The sequence below is a fragment of the Pan paniscus genome, chromosome 23 (genome assembly GCF_029289425.2).
Source record: "Pan paniscus chromosome 23, NHGRI_mPanPan1-v2.0_pri, whole genome shotgun sequence".
Taxonomy (NCBI): Eukaryota; Metazoa; Chordata; class Mammalia; order Primates; family Hominidae; genus Pan; species Pan paniscus.
The window spans coordinates 29,512,044-29,531,292 of NC_085927.1; the positions used below are offsets into that span (position 1 = coordinate 29,512,044).

General features: G+C 56.5%; 1 protein-coding gene across 6 annotated transcripts in view; it reads right to left on the minus strand.

Annotated features, from left to right (window-relative positions):
• TXNRD2 (thioredoxin reductase 2) overlaps positions 1–19,249 on the minus strand; it is a 67,526-nt gene that overhangs the window by 9,562 nt on the left and 38,715 nt on the right. For 4 of the 6 annotated variants that reach the window (XM_063603442.1, XM_063603440.1, XM_008966665.4 and 1 more), the window contains exons 9-11: positions 13,931–13,950; positions 12,924–13,015; positions 10,296–10,470 (exon numbers count right to left, since the gene is read on the minus strand). In XM_063603442.1, the coding sequence (XP_063459512.1) occupies positions 10,296–10,470; positions 12,924–13,015; positions 13,931–13,950 (287 nt within the window). Of the gene's footprint in view, positions 1–3,762; positions 10,090–10,295; positions 10,471–12,923; positions 13,016–13,930; positions 13,951–19,249 lie in introns of those variants that run through there. The other 2 variants (XM_008966669.6, XM_063603443.1) reach the window with 1 other exon arrangement.

Below are 19,249 nucleotides of genomic sequence, written 5' to 3' on the forward strand. Positions count from 1 at the left end.
TCTTCATAGCTGAACAGCCAGCAGAGGTCCCTTTCTCCCCTAACTCAGATGGGTGTGGTTTTGCCAGGCCAGCGGGTGGCCACAGCAGCTTTTCCCTCCCAACCCCAGCTGCTCTCGGCTCCCAGGGGCTCAGGATGATCCACCAATGGCAAAGGCAATTTGGCGTCAAAAGCACAGCTCCCCTGCTCATCGTGGCTGGGACAAACTAGCTGCTGGCCGGTATGCGGGTGGCGCCCACCTAAGCATCTGGAAGCTGAAGCTCCCGTGAGAGGGAACCCTTAAGTCTCCAGCTGCTGTCCCGGGGTGGGAGTCAAAACATACCAACTTGGCTAAGCCAGCTTGCGGGAGGCCGGCTCCAGCCTCTGTGCTCTGCTCAGCCGCAGGAATTGGGTGCCGGGAGGGCTGGCACCGGTCGGGGATCAGCCCAGACACAGGGGATGCCAGCCCACATCAGAGGAAGGAGCTGGGCCCCATGGGCAGGGCTGGGGCACGAAGGAGGGGCTGTGGTCCCTGTAGGCAGGGGGCTCACACTCAGCCGTCTGGTCCCTCTCCAACCTGGTGTCCAGCCCACCAGGCCCAGCACTTCCTGGTGCCTGCTCCGTGCCGGAACAGAACATCCGACGCTGCACCCACACTCTCCTCTGCACGCTTGCCTGGCTGGTCCTGGGAAGCCAAGAGCACTCATCATGTTCCTCATGGTAACTATGGCACTATGGCAACTATAGACCTCGCAGGTGCTGACCAAACCCTGTCCCCAGGTCCCGAAGGAAATAAAGATAAATTTAAAAGTAGTCACAAGAGATAAAAGAGGCATGGAACTAGGTGGCCCATCCAAAGCCAGGACTCTTCCGCACATGCTGTGTGGATCACTCTGGGAAGTCGGTGGGAATGTAATGGAGCCACTAATGTGAAAGGCATGACAGCTGGACAGGCTGGATGGCCAGGGGAGAGTGGGCTGCGCGGCACAGACACGCCTGGCCCCGCAGGGACTCCACAGCCCTTCGGGAATGAACAGCAAAAGAAGAGTGAGTGGCCTGTGGCAGGCAGCAGGCTCAGCCCTGAGGAGGGCAGCCGAGGGCACAGTGGGGTTAGAAGCTGGGCCAGTGGGACGTGGCTGGGAGTGGGTGCAGGGAAGAGGCCAGCTCCACTTGGGTGGGGCCACGTCCCTAGCTGTGGCCAGCCCTGATGGCAGGACACCAGGCCCTGAGCCCCACTATGGGTCTTGCTGAGCAAAGGACTGGGCAGTGGCCAGAGAAGGGCCAGATCTCCCTGCTGGTGCTGGACAGCCAATCAGGCGTCCTAGGCCCTACTGGCTCAGGCCTGGAGCCCTGCAGGAGGTTGGACGACTCGTGCCGAGGTGGGGACCCAGTGGGGCCCGAATGGTGTGAGCAGCAGGATGCAGGTGGCTGTGCCCAGTCAGCTCCCCACCATTTCCCTCCTATGCCAGGATAAAGCAGTTGTGCCTGGTCAGCTCCCGACCATTTCCCTCCTATGCCAGGATAAATGTGCACTATTCAGGCCATTTAGGGAAAGAAGGGTGCCTGCACCGGTGTCTTTCGCCCTGCATGTTGTGCTCAGAGCTTTCCCAGCTGTGCCTGTGGCCCACTGCAGGCCTCCCCATGGGGCGGCTCTGTGCTCCCTGCAGCTCCGTCCTCGCAGCCTTGGCTCTTGAGCGCCCAGTGCAGCATTTGCCAAGTGCTGCTGAATGGTCCCTCCTGGGGTAGGACAGGCACTCTCAAGTCTCTGCTTCCTAGACACCACCAGGATGGAGACCTGGGGCACCAGCTTGCCATGTGTCAGTTGAGTTCCTGGGGCAGACCCTCAAAGGAAGGGCGGCCAGCTGAGTGGGGGCTTCTGGGCGCAGGGCAGTCCTTAGACTCTGTTCCTTCCTGGGGCAGGCGGCGCACAGCGCTCTCTGTCATGCTGCTTTAATTTGCACTTCTTTGATGACTAGTAAGATGAAGTAATTTTTGGCCACGTGTTTATGAACTGTATTTCCTCTTTTGTAAATTGCCAGTTCCTGCCTTTTCTCATGCATTTATAGGCATCTTCACCATGTTCCTTCTTTGTAAGAGCTTATTACGTAATGGATACATGACACTCTGGCATATTTTCTGCAAATGACAAGGGCATTAAAATTCCAGGTACAGCTCTTCAGGCTGTATTCATGAGCAGTCGTGGGCCACGGGATTCGTGGGCAGAGGAAGGGCACCAGCTCTGTGTTCCTTGTGCACATGAAGCAGGAGGGCTCATAGGCCTGCATGCTGTGGACTTAGCTGAGCGGCACAGCTACATCAAGGGCACCTTGAAGGACATGCCCCTGCTGAGATGGTCTCCAGGATCCACACCAGTTTAAGCAGCAGACAGAGCTGTCCATCACCACCAAGGGCCTCCACACGGGCCAGTTTCTGTTTGTGTACTGTAGCAAGAGGGCCCAGCTGGACGTCGGCAGCGTCCTCCCTGCAGGCACCACACCTGTACCATCAAGCGCTGCCTGGAGGAGAGGCTGAGACTCGAACTTGTTAGCCTGGGCCTTTGAGAACTACACCGCAGTCACCTCCCCTAGCCGGGAAACCAGGAAGACTTACATGAAGCTGCCCTCCAAGAGGATCATCTCAGCCAACAGAGCTGTGGTCAATGTGGGAGCCAGAGGTGGCCGAACTGACCAGCCATCCTGAAGGCAGGCCATGCCCACTACATATAAGGCAAAGAAGAGCTGCTGACCATGGTGCAGAGTATGGCCGCAAGCCCCAAGGAACGTCCCTTCAGAGATGGCAACCACTGGCACGTTGGCGAACCTGCCACTGCAGAGATGTCTCTGCTGGTAGCAAAGTGGGTCTCATTGCTGCCCACTGGACTTGGTTCAGAATTGGGGCTGATGGGCCCAACAAAGTTTGTCCTTCTGCCAAAAAAATAGTAATTCCAGGTACAAATGGATGTTCTCACTTCCTATGTATATGTGTGGCTGGCCCACAACACTGACACTCAGGAAGCACTGGGCTGAGCATCTCTGCAGCCCGGAGCTGCCTCCAGCCCCAGGCCCAGCAGTGCAGCACCCCTGACGCAGGACAGCCCATCTCCATGTGTGGCCAGTGCTAGGAACAGCCATGCAGGGCAGCCCTCCTCTGATCACAATGAGAGCCCCACCAGCTGCTGTCAATGGCCCAGGAGATGGAGGGCAGCCACCATGCTTGCCCAGCCAGCCTGGCCCCAAGGAGGGACCAGAGAAGGCTGAAGCCCAAAAACCACCCACACAGTCACCATGGGTCACTCCCATCTATTCTGATGGACACAGGGACACGGGGACGGCCAGCCGCCTGCAGTATCATGCGCCTCTCTCATCCATGATGGGAAAAACAGGCATGCCCTCTGATTTCACGCCCGCCTGGGACACATGTTCCCAAGAGAAGAGCAAGGAGGCAGTGCCCCAGGTGAGAGGTAAGTGCCAGCAGGAGTACAGCAGGGTGAGCCAGTGGCTGTGATCCAGACAGAGGCAGCCAGGGCCAAGCACTGCGCCTGAGGACGAGGGTGTGGGAGTGGGAGGCTCCAGGGCCGGTGGGCGATGTGAGGCGGGCACGGCTTCACACACAGGCCCTGTGGGCCACCTGGCTACTGTCTCATGAGGCATGTGGCCCCCAGAGCCAGACACTCTCACGGGGCCTGGCCTGCCACTTGCCCCAATGAGGCACCTTGGACCAGGCACAGAGGAGCGTATGCCTTTGGAACTGGACTTAGATTCTTGAAGCTTATTATTTTAAAATATTTATCTTCTTTTTTTTTTTTTTTTCTGGAATCGCGCCTTCTCAATGAGCCCCGGGCCCCTACCCGCAGCTATGAGCCCACCGGGGGAAGGGGACGCACCTGCCCTGCTGGCCTCAGGTCCCATCGAGACGCCATGTTAGTTGAATAAATGAGTGAGCCCCTGGGCCTCAATGGGACCTGATTGGCCACTTGCTGTGACTGCCAGCAGCCACCAGGGACCCCTAGGCCGTTCCAGGGATGTCTCATACCCAGGGCGGCTCCTTGGGGGGTGGGGGTGAGCTTCCCCGCAGGCAGCATAAGGGCCTTTCCTACTCAAGCTGCCTATGTGCATTATGATGTGTAAGATCCCACAGTCAGCCTTGGAGTACGGCGCAGCCCCCAGCTCAGGCCCAGAGGACCCCCAGGAAGGAGCGTGCTCTGTGGCGAGTGGTCATTATTGCTTTAACAGGTATTATTAGACCGGGCGCAGTGGCTCACGCCTGTAATCCCAACACTTTGGGAGGCTGAGGCGGGCGGATCATGACGTCAGGAGTTCGAGACCAGCCTGGCTAACACAGTGAAACCGTCTCTACTAAAAATACAAAAATTAGCTGGGCGCAGCGGCGGGTGCCTGTAATCCCAGCTACTTGGGAGGCTGAGGCAGGAGAATTGCTTGAATTCGGGAGGTGGAGGTTGCAGTGAGCCAGATCGCGCTCCTGCACTCCAACCTGGGCAACAGAGCTAGACACTGTCTCAAAAACAAACAAAAAACAATTATTATTATTATTATTATTAATTATTTGAAAAGAGGTTTCACTCTGTTGCTCAGGCTGGTCTTGAACTCCTGGGCCCAAATGATCCTCCCACCTTGGCATTCCAAAGTGTTGGGATTACAGGCATGAGCCACCTCACCCGGCCCTTTAACAATTGTTAACATAATTGCAATAGTAACAGGTTGGCTGCCCCAGGGCACCTGCAGACATTAGAGGGTGCATGGTAATATGCATAAATGGTGCTGACCTATCTCTAGAAGACTTTTCACCATGTTGTTCTTTTTTTTTTAATTGGTTTCCACTCAGTTCTAATCATTAAGTACTGAATTTGTCATGGTAACAAGACCCAGTTGGACATCCATGTATGCAGGTGCCGGCTAGCCTGTCAGATAGCTGTGGGCTCTGGACATGAGTGTGAACTAGCCCTCAAGCCAAGCGTGGGGCACCAGGCTGGTGGGTAAGCACAGGGCGCTGCCTCCTGCTACTCTGGCCTGGCCTCTGTGAGGTGTTAGCACCACCATGAGCTAGGGCTGAGCCAACAGTGCTGTCTCAGGAGCAGCAGCGCACGCCCGGGGCCACGTGGTGTGGAGGGGAAGGCCGCAGCCACCGCTCATAGGAAGAGCTCCATGAATGTTCATCTTGGCCCCACTTCAAAAAATATCAAACTCACAATGGAGGCAGATTTGGGTCTCTCTTGATGTCATTAATTACAAACTAAATTTGCACTAAAATAAAAAGGTGTTAGACTATCAAAGAGGGGCCTCCGATCTGTGTCACCTGCTCAGGGATGGCCACTCCACCCTGAGAGCATGGAGGCATGTGGATGCCAGGGTCACTGCTGGGCCCATCCCCACCGGGAAGAGCATAGCCACAAACTTGGTTTCACGCAGCTGCAGCAAGGCACATCCCTGACAGCAGTCCTGATGGGCCCACCGCAGCCCCCTCGCCCGGGCAGCATCCACACCCACCGCGGCCCCTAAGCCGCAGCTGCACCCACACCAGCACAGAGGGCATCCAGGAGGAGCCGCCCCTTCCCTCTTACCAGGCTTAGGATGCTCCCACCCATCCCCAGCTTGGTTCTTGCTTTCTGCCCTTTCCTGCTGCCTGGCACTCAACAGAGGGACAATCCGCAGGGACTTGTGTAGCTGAGTCTGCGGTGTACGGGAGCCATCAGCCGAGCACAGCTGAGCAAAGACAGTTGCCTGCCGCATACATGCCAGCAAACAGTGCCTGGGTGGAGAGAGGAGCCCAGGGCTGCAGCCCACCCTGGCAACAGCTCCCCTCCTGGGCACCGCCAGCCCCCATCATCATCTCCTGGGCACCCCAGTCTCTCTGGCTGTGGTCCAGGCACACGTGCCACGTGGGGGAGACTATACAGGGGCAGCTTGTGGGGGTGGCCTCTGTGTGGTGCCAAGAGGAAGCCGGGAAGCCAAGCTCCCATGCTCCATGCATGTTGTGTTTCAGGCTCTGATGCTGGTTTACACACAGGTGGACATCTCTGAGTTATCTAAGATAAAGCCCAAAGAGGAAATAGCTTCAGTGGCTGGGGTAAGATCCAGACGGATTCCTTCCCTGGGTCTCGTCTCACCTGCCATATCACAAGGCCCCAGGCAGACCCGTGGCCACCCTCCCTGGCACTCAGGCACAACAGCTGCCTGGCTGTGGGACCCCCAGGTTTAGCGAGTCCCCTCCTGTGTCTGCTGGCTCTTCTGGCCATGGGCAGGACTCCTGTGGTGCAGGGAGGGATACGCCAGAGCCTTCAGCATCTCACCCTCAAGAGAAGGACAGAGAACCATCCAGAGGGGCTGGGGACGCCAAAGGGGCACATGACGATCTCAACTTCCAGTTTCTCAGGGCTGCAGTCCAGAGGCAGTCTGTCCCTTCTTTAAAACCAAATCTAAACTTAACTGCACTTAGAAGCCCCTGCACTGGGAGGCGTTTGCTCAGGATGCCCCAGCCTGGCCCTGCTCCCCTAGACAGCCAGGGATTCAGGCCACAACTGGTTAACTCAGCGGGCGAATTCGAGCCCGCAGCAGTGCTGGCTGACTGTCTTCACTCAGCGCTGTAATCGGCACATCTGCAGACAGGAAATCCTCCTCACTGAAGTTCCCAGTCTATTATCTGAGACACCTGGTGTGGGCGGGTGATTCAGAGACAAACAATGAGCGGGGGCCCCCTGCACAGCAATTAACTGCTTTAACTGCTAATATGTTTAATCCACCACGTGGAGATCAAGGCTGCGTCGAGGAAGGGGCTCTGGTCCTCCTCTGCTTCCAGACTGCAGGGCCCACTTCGCAATGCCAATGTCCATGGTCCTCGCCAGCTGCGGCCAGGCGCCAGGCACACAGGCAACGGGCAGGGCCAGCACTCGGCCCCACACGGGAGCTCTGTGCAGCACCTGGGCCCCTTCTGTGTGTGTGTGCACCGGGCACGGAGGCATCCCCCCTTCCTGTCGGAGCCCAGCTTGTGCAGACGTAGTGCACACCCGGTACAGGAAGCAGAGTCGGAGATGTTGGCATTGCCAGCTGTGCCGCCCCTAGGGCGCTTTATTTTAACCTCCCAGAGTGGATCATCCTTTATTGCAAGTAGAAATAAAGCTTGGTTAAAGGCTTATCGTACAAACCAGCAGAAAACGCTCGCAGTTGCTGACCTGGGAAGTGGCTCCTGAATGTTTACAAAACCTGGCTCTGAGCAGCAGCGAAGTCAGCACATGCCCGAGCGGCCCCCAGCAGGCGCGCAGAAGCCGCGCCGCCCTCGGGAAGCAGGGTCAGAGGCCAAGGACTGCGAAAAGCTTCCACCCCCAGCATCAATCATGCCAGGCAGACTGTCTGGGGGATGCTCATTTTGAAAATACAAAAAAATAAAACAGACTCCTAGCAAGGGAGGATGGGCGTGCAGGCCACGGCAGCTCGCTGAGTAGGGAGGGGCCTTGCTTGTTGCCTGCCAGGCTGACGCCCCAGCTTTCCGGGACACAGCCCCCGGCCCATTGGTCTGCTACATCCCTATGGGCTTGGTCGAGGGCTGCCCCTCGGTTCAATGGCAACCGCTCCCTTATGCTGTGGGTGAACGGAGGTGTCAGCAGACAGAGGAGGAGGGCTAGGGCGCGGTGGGAGGAAGAAACTCGCCACCTCCCCTTTAGAGTGGAGTTTATTTGGGAATGACAGTAGGAGGATAAATTTTGAAAGAAAAATAAAGTGGAGTTTAGGATGAGAACCATCAGTACACTCCAGAGTCCAAAATGTTACCTAATCCTTCGTAGTGTTTATCATAATAAACTTACTTAAAATCTACTTTTACAACGTGGCTGAGAACATTGCTCTTGCTGACTGATCACCTCCGGGCCAAGAGCCCTGCGTGCGCTCAGGCATCTCAGGTCCTCCCCGGTCATCACCTCTGCGCTTGTGTCCACTGCACAAAAGTGAAGCCTCAGCCGCTCCAGGCTGGTTTCCTTTCTGATTTCCCATTCCGAGTGACTGCTTCAGAAGTGCATCACCCTATGACACAGCTTGTGCCTCTGGGAGCCCTCCCCCAGGAGACACTGACCCCTGGCCAGCCCCACGCAAGCCCGGTTAGCTGATGGAGGTGGAGCCAGGTGATCTGAGAGGGACCCTGGCTCTGATCTTGGGCTCTCGCAGGGCACATCGGACCAGGCTCAGCACAGAAAGGCCTCGGAGAACTAACAACACTGACTAGGTTGCTCCCGCCTTCAACATGCAAGTTGACAGGGCGATTGGGAAAACTAGGAGCCTAAACTAGACGGCCAGGCACCGAGGTGGGTAGGACATCTGAGCAGGCATGCTGTGTGTGCCGCCACCCACCCTGACGAGGACCCGCAGCCCTCCTTGCGGCGGCCCATCTGCAATGGCCTCCACGCCCAGCTTTGCAGCAGGCCTGGGACAGAGCAGTGTCTGGGCGATCCCTGTTGGCTCCAGCTGCCCCTTGCCAGTCCCGTCAGACAGCCCCGGCCCAGGCCTGGGCACAGGTATCCCCTGGCTGTGTCCACACTCCCCACACCTGCTCGGTCACTGCCCCATGCAAAACCGGACCTACACCTGACAGAGAGCAAGAAGGTGAGACCAGACTGTGCCCAGCAAGTTGTAGCCAGCCCACGCCTGGCCGGGAAACGCCCAGGCCTCTGCCCAGCACTGGAAGGGTGATGTCTTTGGAAGCCTTCGAAATGTGACTTCTGGAAAGGCCTGCAAAATGTCACTCCTGGCATGTGATGACCTGCCAGGCCCAAAGGGACCCACTGGGAAACACTGAAAGCCACGAGAAGGCTGGACAGAACTTTAAAAAGTCTGTGTCATTTTTATGTGCTGAAAACAGGCGGCTTGTGCACACCCATGTTCACAGCAGCATGATCCACAACAGCCAAAAGACGGAAGCAACCTAAGTGTCCACTGACAGATGATGGACACACATACAACTCAGCCTTCAACAGGAAGGAAATGCTGGCACGTGCTACACAAATGCTAACTCTAACAAATGCTGCAACATGGATGCACCCTGAAAACATTGTGCTAAGAGAAATGAGCCAGTCACAAAAGGACAAACACTGCATGATTCTACTTACATGAAGTCCCTCGAGGAGTCAGATCCATAGAGACACACAGTGAAGGGTGAGTGCCCGTGCAGCAGGGAGTGAGTGTTTAATGGGGACAGAGCTCAGTTTGGAGATAATGGAAAAGTTCTAGAGATGGATGGTCATGCTGCTTGTACAATATGAACGTACTTAACACCACTGAACTATATACTTTAAAATGCTTAAGATGATGAATTTGATGTTATGTGTATGTCACCACAATTTTTAAAACCTTCAAATCCATATCATTTTTATGTTTAAAACAACAAACTAGCTTGGCTGGGCACAGTAGCTCAAACCTGTAATCCCAGCACTTAGAAGGCTGAGATGGGAAGATTGATTGAGCCTGGGAGGTGGAGGCTGCAGTGAGCTATGATCACACCACTGCACTCCTCCTAGGCAACAGAGAGAGACCCTGTTTCACACGCAAAAAAAGAAAAAAACCTAGCTGGAAAGCCTGAAGCAGCAAAACATTTAATATGCTAAAGAAAAAATACATACTGGCCAGGTGCGGTGGCTCACACCTGTAATCTCAGTACTTTGGGAGGCCAAGGCAGGTGGATCACAAGGTCAGGAGATTGAGACCATCCTGGCCTACATGGTGAAACCCCGTCTCTACTAAAAATACAAAAATTAGTCGGGTGTAGTGGTGGGCGCCTGTAGCCCCAGCTACCCAGGAGGCTGAGGCAGGAGAATCGCTTGAACCCGGGAGGCGGAGGTCGCCACTGCACTCCAGCCTGGGCGACAGAGCGAGACTCCATCTCAAAAAAAAAAAAAAAGAAAAGAAACATACCAAGACCTAAACCTGGAAGGTGACAAGTAGGATTTATGTGCTGAAACCTTAATAAGCAATTGCTCAAGGGCCAGGGAAGGCGAGGATGATTGCCTAGTTGATCCTCGATGAGGACACCTGGCTGATGCCGTCTCAGTCTCTTCTCTGGTTTTTTCCAGCATGTCCCACGGTGGTGGGGAGACACGCAGAGATGCAAGGTGCTGGGGATGGCAAGATGGGCACAGCCTAGTGTGAGTGCCGCCCCACAGGCCCTCACGGTTGCTCTCGAGGTGCACTGGGGAGCGGCCAACCCGCCTGGCAGCCAGCGGGATGGGGGAGCCCTGGGAGGTGACAGGAAGTGGGGCAAAGATTCTCCATGCAGCTCGGGGAGACCAGAGACAGAGCGTGTGGCTCGACGTGCCCTTACCTATGGCCCACAGGACGGTGTCAAAGGTGCCCGTGTCCTCCTTGCCGGTGGTGCGGTCCTCCCAGGTGACCTGCAGCTGGCCAACAGGGAGCCTCCTGACCCGCGAGGGGGCACAGCCCCTCAGGAACCGGGTGCCATGAGATGCCATGTGCTCTATGACCATGGAGGACATTTGCTGCAAAGCACAAGAAGACAGGCCATGAAGACCAGGTGGCCGTGGGAGAGAGGCTCTGGCCCTGCCCTGCTCTCGAAGGCCTCAGTGAAGGGCGGAGAGGGGTCTGTGCGGAAGACGGGGTGAGACACCCTGCCCCCTGCTCTACGTCCTCTTGCTCTCTGTGGAGTGTCTAGCCCCTGTCCTGGCTCCAAGTCCTCAACCCTGGGCCCTATGGTCAGGATTCACTCAGCCTGTGGGCTCCTCTCTAGATGCTAATTAACTAAGTCTTCATCAGCCAGATACGGTCACACCTGTAATCCCAACCTTTTGGGAGGCTGAAGTGGGAGAATCCCTCAAGCCCAGGAGTTTGAGGCTGCAATGAACTGTGATCACACCACTGCACTCCAGCCTGGGCAACAGAGTGAGACTCTATCTCTAAAAGAAAAAATAAGCAAGGCCGGGTGCGATGGCTCACACCTGTGATCCCAGCACTTTGAGAAGCTGAGGCGGGCGGATCACGAGGTCAGGAGATAGAGATCATCCTGGCTAACACAGTGAAACACTGTCTCTACTAAAAAACACAAAAAATTAGCCAGGCGTGGTGGCAGGTACCTGTAGTTCCAGCTAACTGGGAGGCTGAGGCAGGAGAATGGCGTGAACCCGGGAGGTGGAGCTTGCAGTGAGCCGAGATTGTGCCACTGCACTCCAGCCTGGGTGACAGAGTGAGACTCTGTCTCAAAACAAAAAAAAAGAAAGAAAAAAAAGAAAAACAAACAAATCCTGGTACATCTACACATTTCTTTAAAAAACAAAAACAAAAAACTTAGTCTTCACTAAAACCAATGGCAGAGAAGCGTGCCTTCTCCCAGGAGCTGTGCCCTGGTCCAACAAGATGGCCCCTGCTCCTGGCCCACCCCTCCACGTGTGGCCAACATGCCCCTCTGCCATCCAGGAGCCAGGAGGGTAGGTAGGAGACTCTGCTCCCGCCTAGAAATGTAGGCACAGCAGGTTCAGGTCCAGATCAGGGACAGAGAGAGTCCTGCTTCTCCTTCCCGGCCCAGGAGGCCTGTGCACCCCAAGTCCAGCTACAGATGGGGGCCCTGTTCCCAGGACAATGGGGCCTTGCACGGACCAGCAGTGAAGCTGGCCACAGCTTCTGGTTTCAAGAGGAGAAAAACCGTCACTGCTAACATCCTCTGACACCTGTGCGGGTGTGCCAGCTGGCTCTAGATGGCGTGTGTGGGAGTCTGGCCTGCCGGGCAGGGCTGGCTGTGCTGCAGAGGGGCTGCCGCACAGGCTGTTCATCACTCCTGCACCCCTCCAGAGGCCTGGAGGGCATGGCCATTCCAGGCTCTGAGGGAGAACCATGGAGCCTGTCCAGGACACAGGGTCCCTCGCCCCTCAGCCTGGCTGCCTAGACTGTGCATCCTCCTTGCCTGGGCAAGGCCCCCATTCTGCAGGCCCCTTTCCTCCTCCGTCCACTGCCAGCTCACCCTCCCCACATCTGAAGGCTCTGAGGCCTTCCTAGACACTGCGTCCCTACCACAGGGCTCGGTGGGTTTGCACTGAGGGACATGATGGGAGTGTGCCATAGCTTTAGGATGGAACAACACATGGCCACACGGGTGGAGGGACACGTCTCTGAGTCAGCCTGGGGGTGGCACTGGGAGTCTGGAGATGACAGGCCTGGCTCCTCCCACCTCAGGTGACCTCCTCAGGCTCTGTGAGCTGAGGGTCGGCCGAGGACCTGTAGCAGGGCCTGCAGATCTGCACAGCTCACCCTGCAAGGGGCCTCCTTCGTGGCAGTCATGGAGTGTTTGACATCTCCACAATGACAACTCCAGACTTATATTTTAACAGGAGACTTTCCCTTGAAGAGTTTTTAGCTAAAAAAAGAAAATATTGCTCCAATCTAGGAGCTCGTCCTGCTGGCCACATGAGTGTGTGTACCACAGACACAGATGAAGGCCACTGTACACAGTGCACCTGTCCAGAAGCCAAGATCCCACGGGCTGTCTCGGAGCCAGCGCTGCCCTGTGTCCCTCACCCCAGCTCACACATTACAGCTTATTTCACCCCCACTCCCTCAGAGGGGACACGCAAGGGGAGAGCAGGGAGTTGGGGGTCTCTGAGGTGGGGCTAACACTTCTGCAGCACACACCGGCCTCTTACTAATGGGACGACCCGGAGGGTGACCTGCTCTGCCGGCACAAGGCTGGGCTGAGCCTCCCTTCACTGTGCCTGTGGTCGGCTGGAGGCCTCTGTGCAGCTGTGCGCCCCACTGCCACCCTCCTCCCTCGCTCCGGCCGAGTGTCTGCATATTTCCTGGACAACCTCCTCATCCAATTCAAGGGTTATCTCTAAAGATTCAGGTATCACTCGTGGCCCATGACTGCACTGCACCTGCCTGGGAGGGGGCTGTGGGAGGAAGGCCTCAGGGCCACAGGGGCGGGAGCTGGGGCCTCCAGCACTACCTGGTCGAAGCCGCGGAGGGGGATGCTGCGCATCATGATGGTGGTGTCCAGCCCAATCCCGGTGAGGAAGCCAGCACACTCCAGGGCCACATCTGTGGGGTGCCAGCTAAGGAGCACTGTAGATCCCAATTTTGGAAATGATGGGACAACACCCCAGGGCCCTGTGCCACAGCCCACACCCCACCCATCCATGGCTGGCCCTGGAGGAGGCTCCCAACTCAAGACCCCCACCTCCACATCTCAAGTGCACAGGCTGGGGTTAGCAAGGAGCCGCCAAGCAGCACCCACGGACTAGGCCGGCCTCTGGCCTCTGCTCCCATGTGCTGTCCATCCCGGCTCCAGGGCGAGGCCTGCATCCTGGTGGATTCCAGTTGGGATGGAGAGGAGTGGCTGGTTCAGGGAGGACCTCAGCCATGGGAGATGCCAGGCAGCTGCTTTCTTCCACCTGTGCTCTCAGCCAGCGACTTGGGGCTTTTTGTTTTTTTGTTCTGAGATGGAGTCTCACTCAGTTGCCTAGGCTGGAGTGCAGTGGCGTGATCTCAGCTCACAGCAACGTCTGCCTCCCAGGTTCAAGCGGTTCCCCTGCCTCAGCCTCCCAAGTAGCTGGGACTACAGGCATGAGCCACTGCGCCCGGCCAGGGACTTTCATCTCCCTCAGATGTCCCCTTGACCCCAGGCCCTCCTGCAGCTCCTCTCCTGACCCTCCCTGTCTAACTGTCCCTTCTGAAGCAATGGGTCCAGGCTGGGGCTGCTCTCGAGGGAGGACAGCCCAGCTGCCTCATGGCCATGTCCAGCTGTCCCAGCTCAGGAAGAGCCTCCAGGAATCCCTGGCCAGAGGTCAGCCTCAAACTGTCCCCAGGCACAGTAGATCCTCCACGCTGAGAGGCCCAGTAAGTGCCTGATCTGAGGCAGCAAAGAGCCTGCCGGAAGGGCGGGTGGCAGGGAGGGACTCAAGGGAAGGAGTGTCCAGTTCCCAGGACGGCCACCTGCACGCTTGCAAAGGATACAGCTGGCCCCGACCACCAACCTGTTAGAGAAACAGAGAGAGAGCACATGTAAAGCTGAGGCCCTTATTGACCAAGTGCAGTCAGAGCAGAACCCTGCAGCCTTCGCCCAGGCCCTTGGTCAGCTCGTGGGCTCCAAGGTTACTGTTCAAACAGCTTGCCCCAGGGGACAAAGCCCACTTTCCAAGGACTGTCAAGCATGTTGTGAATCAGCAAATCGCCTGGTGGTGAAGGGCGTGTGTGTCAGTGACAAGTGGTACCTGTCCCCTGGAAGGCACCCGGAGGCATGGAGAAACATCCACCAGAGCAGCACATGGCTTTCCTTCTCTCCCCCCGGGGCCTCCTGGGCTAGGGTGGAAGCTGGGAGATGCTTGGCAGGACAGGGAGGCCACCAGACCGCAAGGGAAGACATCATCTGAGCAAAGCACTCTCAAGACCACAGAAGGCTGGGCCCTTCCATGTGCCAGAGGCACATCCAACCCTATCACAGCTAGGCGCAGGGCCAGGAGGGCCAGCTCCCCAGAGAGGGGACTGAAGGACCCCAGGGACAAGGGAGGCAGCACAGGACACTTCGACCAGCAGTCATTGGAAATATTTGCTCTTGTAGTGAAAACCCTCTATTGTTCAACCCCACACTCCACATGTGTTTTGCATGCACATGTACTCATGCACACTTGTATGTGCACACATGCCACACACCTGCATGCACACATGTGCATGCACATACTCTTACACGGGCACAAATGTACACACACACGCACACACTCGCATGGGTACATTCATTCATATATATATATGCACACACTCATGTAGACACATGCATGCACACACATGCAAACAGGCACAGAACCTAACACGAACAAGAACTCCCAGCGGGGCAGCTGCACGTGGGTGGGCTCCCACATTACTCTTCAGTCTTTGAACAAGAGGAGGTGATGTAAGGACGGATAAGCCCAATGTCAGTGCTAATCCCAGCAGGTACTAATGATATAATTCCATTTCAAAACACGGTGTATCCCTTGGAATCATTCTGCAGGTGCCCCGCGGGAAGCATCTGGCATGCAGCTTCCTCACTGTGGCTGGGGACAGAACCGCACCACTGTCAGGATTAGGGTGAGCAGACAGAGCTCTGTTGGCTGGCTGAGCACAAGGTGGTTACACGCCTCACTCAGCATGTGAGGACAGTGAAGGGGGACCCTGGGACCCCCAGCCAAGCAGGACTGCAGAGATGCATTCCCAGCCCCGCTCAGGGCCGGCAACACTTGGGAAACAGGCACCATGGTATGCACGCACTTCCACACGTGCACACACACATAGGCACCACATACACATCTCTACACGGAAGTGCACTTCCAAAATGGCGAAACCAAACTCTTTTTGGACTTGCTATATGCAGTGAAAGGTACAAGCTTTTGTTTAAGATATGAACTTATGGCCAGGTGCGGTGGCTCACGCCTGTAATCCCAGCACTTTGGGAGGCCGAAGCAGGCAGATCACGAGGTCAGGAGATCGAGACCATCCTGGCTAACACGGTGAAACCCTGTCTCTACTAAAAATACAAAAAATTAGCTGAGCATGGTGGTGTGTGCCTGTAGTCCCAGCTGCTGGGGAGGCCGAGACAGGAGAATGGTGTAAACCCAGGAGGTGGAGCTTGCAGTGAGCCAAGATCGTGTCACTGCACTCCAGCCTGGGTAACAGAGCAAGACTCCATCGCAAAAAAAAAAAGATATAAAGTTATGAGTTACTGCAAATATAAACAGAACTCTGCTGCTTTGCATATCCTGCCCTAAATGCAAGGGTGTAACTGGGCGAGAGCCCATTGTGTGGTGCCCTTTGCCCCCTGCTCCCAGAGGTGGCTGTGCATGGGCTAGATGCTTCCTGCTGGGCTGTGCAGGCACTAGCAGAGTGAGGCCAATGCATCCCCTCTGTGGGCAGCTGGGCCCCTGCACGTCAGGGCCTTCCTGGCCCTGAAGGCCAACCCTTCTCCAGGAATGGGCCCTGCAGCTGCAGGATGGGGGCCAGGCTGCTCTCCGGGCCTCCTAGCTCATTGCTAGGGATACAGCAACACACCCTCCTGATTTTGCCACAAATGTTTGCTGTCTCTGCCACCGACGTGTACATCCCCACCTCCTACATGATGCTGACCCACCAGGCCTGGATTGGAGCGGGGGCAGGTGACTCTCCAGGCCCTCCCTCGGAGTCCCCCAGTGCCCGGGCCTCCTGTCCTGGCACCCACGGGGCACAGGAGAAGCTCCCGCCTCAAGGGCCACCTTCAAAGTCACAGGTGCCCCCATCCCTCAGCTGCCAGCTCTGAATCAGCAACTGAGGGTACAGCTAGGAGGAGGTGGGTGCAGTGGGCACATTCCCGAGTGGGCATCCTTGACCCTATGTGTTCGGCTGAAATCTCTCAACAAAAGCTCACGTCTCACTCGTGTGGAGGGTCATTTTGGGCCTCTTCTTGTTGTCATGAGCAAGGATTATTGACAGCATTGGTTTTCACTGTACGCCTCCCCGCATTGATCAAATTATGTGAATGTTTACCCTTTGAAGAATGCAGGATATGAGAATTCCAACAGGGAACTCCGTTCAGACCAGCTAAAGTAAAAAAATGCCCGAGCAAAATAAGACAGACACCAAAGCCTCCAGATCACAGGGATAGAGAGTACCCAAAGACAGGGACCTACAGACACCTTCTTCAGGCCATTCACGGCCCAGCAGGGGTAGGGACAGACAGGAACGTGGTGCAGCAACCAACTCAAGCCATGACTGGCCACAGGAAGTCAGAGGTGCTGGCCACAGAAGTCAGGGGACCAGCTCACAGGACCTGGGGGTAGGGGGCTGGAACCACTCAACTTACCGCTACATTAAAAGACCCAGAGGTTGGGTGTGGTGGGTCATGGGTGCAATCCCAGCACTCTGGGAGGCCAAGGTGGACAGACTGCTTGAGCCCAGGAGTTCAAGACCAGCCTGAGCAATACAGCTTGTCCCCATCTCTACAAACTAAAAAAATTACTGGGGCATGGTGGTATGCACCTGTAGTCCCGGCTACTCGGGAGGCTGAGGAAGGAGGATCGCTTGAGCCTAGGAGTTTGAGGCTGCAGTAAGCTGCACTCCAGCCTGGGAAACAGAGTGAGACCCTGTCTCTAAAACAAACAAAACAAAACAAACAAAAATGAGTTTTCCACGTGATCCCAGCAGCTCAGCTCTCTGTGCTTTTTGGTGTGCAAACATTCTCCAAAGAGGCATAATAACTACTGCAGGATTAGCCTAATCACAGGGCAGGCTTTCTTGTTCAAAATTGGAATGGGGGGAGGAAGCAGAAACAAAAGCATTAATTCAGGCCCACGAAGCCTAGGCTTAAAGAGCAATCCATCTGCCTCTTGAGCTTGAAGGCCTGCTCTCCAGAGGGAATACTCACACAAAGTGAGTCTCATGGGAGGCACCTGGCCCCTTGGAGGTCCTGCCAGCCCAGGAAATACCAGATGGGCCGCCAAGCTGCAGACGCCCCAGGGAGGCAGCACAGGGCTGGGGGTGCTACGAAGGCCTCCTTCCCCGGCTTGGCTGGGACCCCACCAGCCCCACCCAACCCCTCAGGGGCAGATGCTGGGCCGGAGCCTCTGTGTGCTGGCCCTGTAACAAATGCCACTGAAAGCCCTACCTTGTCATGTCTTAGCCACAGGGACGCACACAGAGAGGTGGCAGGGGCTTTGCAGTCTGGTAACAAGCCCCAGGAGGACAGCTGGTCTCCCTATTGCTGAACACAAGGACATCCCATCACACCAGCGGAATGTGCCACTTAAATTAAATTTTCTCCCAAATGGCTGTGGTTCTTCCCAAGATAAAATTTATCTTCTTCCCTCTTGCGCTTAGGAAGAGAGAAAAATGATCGCAGTACCTGGCTGGCTTCCGGACTTCCTAAGGGTCAAATGAAAGCTCTTTCCATGACACACTGACAGGCAGCCTTAAACCAGCCCAAGTTATAAAAACACTCTGCCTCTCGGAGCCCCAGGAGTGCGAGGACAGACAGCAGCAGGCTGGTGGAGCAGCCTCAGAGGGTGGACAGGCCTGGCTGGCTGCAGCCCCTCCCCCATGGGCCAGTGTGTGGGCTGGTCAGCCCCTGAGCCAGCCTGGCAGCTGCAGGAGAGGCTGGCCCCATGCTCCGTAAACCCCCATGGGGACCTGGGCAGGGGCTACAGAGCCGGCAGCAGGAAGAGGCAGGCCCTGGTTGTTTCCGGGAAGCAGTACCTCCGTTATCGGACCTGAGAGGAGGCTGCGGTCTCATTCACGCCCTCTGCCCCATCCCAGTGTTGCCAGCTCAGAGCCCTGCTTTGCAGAAAGCGGACCTACAGACACAGCAAGAGGGAGGACTAGAATAGAGTGACCACAATTCCCTATATTGGGGTTAGGGCACCTGAGCTCTAAAACCTGGCACTGAGGGAGAAGACGAAGCCCAGGGCCGTGGGTGTGCAAGAGGCAGAGACAAGGCATACTGGTGGGGCCCAAGTCCCTGCCGGGTGCAGAGGCTTCCCGGTGGAGGCAGACCTCCAGGTCAGGAAGTGGCAGGAAGATTGTGCGGCTGTGGGACTGGAGTTGGAGCTCAGCTCCTTGGCCCCCCTTAATTGCCGGGCCCCTCTGGGCCTCGGGCTCCTCTTGGCTGCACTTGGATCCCGACCCCCAGTGCCTGCCTCTGTAAAGGAGCTCCCCGGTGTGGGCTCACCATCCTCGCCTTCCACATTCCTCCACCTGCCAGGGGCTTGCTCTGTGGAATGGAAGGTTTGGTTTGCAAGGCTGCACGCCCCCTCTGAGCCTAGTCATTTGGGGTCACGTGCCCCTCCGCACCCCTGCCTCCCTGCAGTGGCCATTGTTCCCAGAGGGGCTCCACTGCCTGCCCAGGGTCGCTGTACCTCGCCAGAAACCTCCTCTCTTCTTCAACCTGTCTTGCAGTTCCAGAGAAGGAAAGACACAACACAGCAGAAAAGGCAAACGGGCTGGCACAAGGCGGGCATCTGCATGGCAGAGGCGGAGCAGGAGCCAACCTGGAGTCCTTCCCAGGGTCCCCACCAAGACTGGGAGGACAGCCCCTTGCGCCGGGGTGTGGCTATGGGAGTGGGGCAGCCAGAACGTCCCCCACCCCACCCCAGTGCACTCAAGGGTCCTGCTCACCCACCCACAAGCTCACACTGCTTTTTCAGGAGTTTTCTGAGTTTTCTGCACGTCTTCCTCACCCTCCTAGGTTACAAACCAGGTGCTCAGCCCACTCTGGTCAACAGGTATGGCCCCATTTTGCCAGCATATGGCTGTTTAGTGAAGCGCACTGTTTAA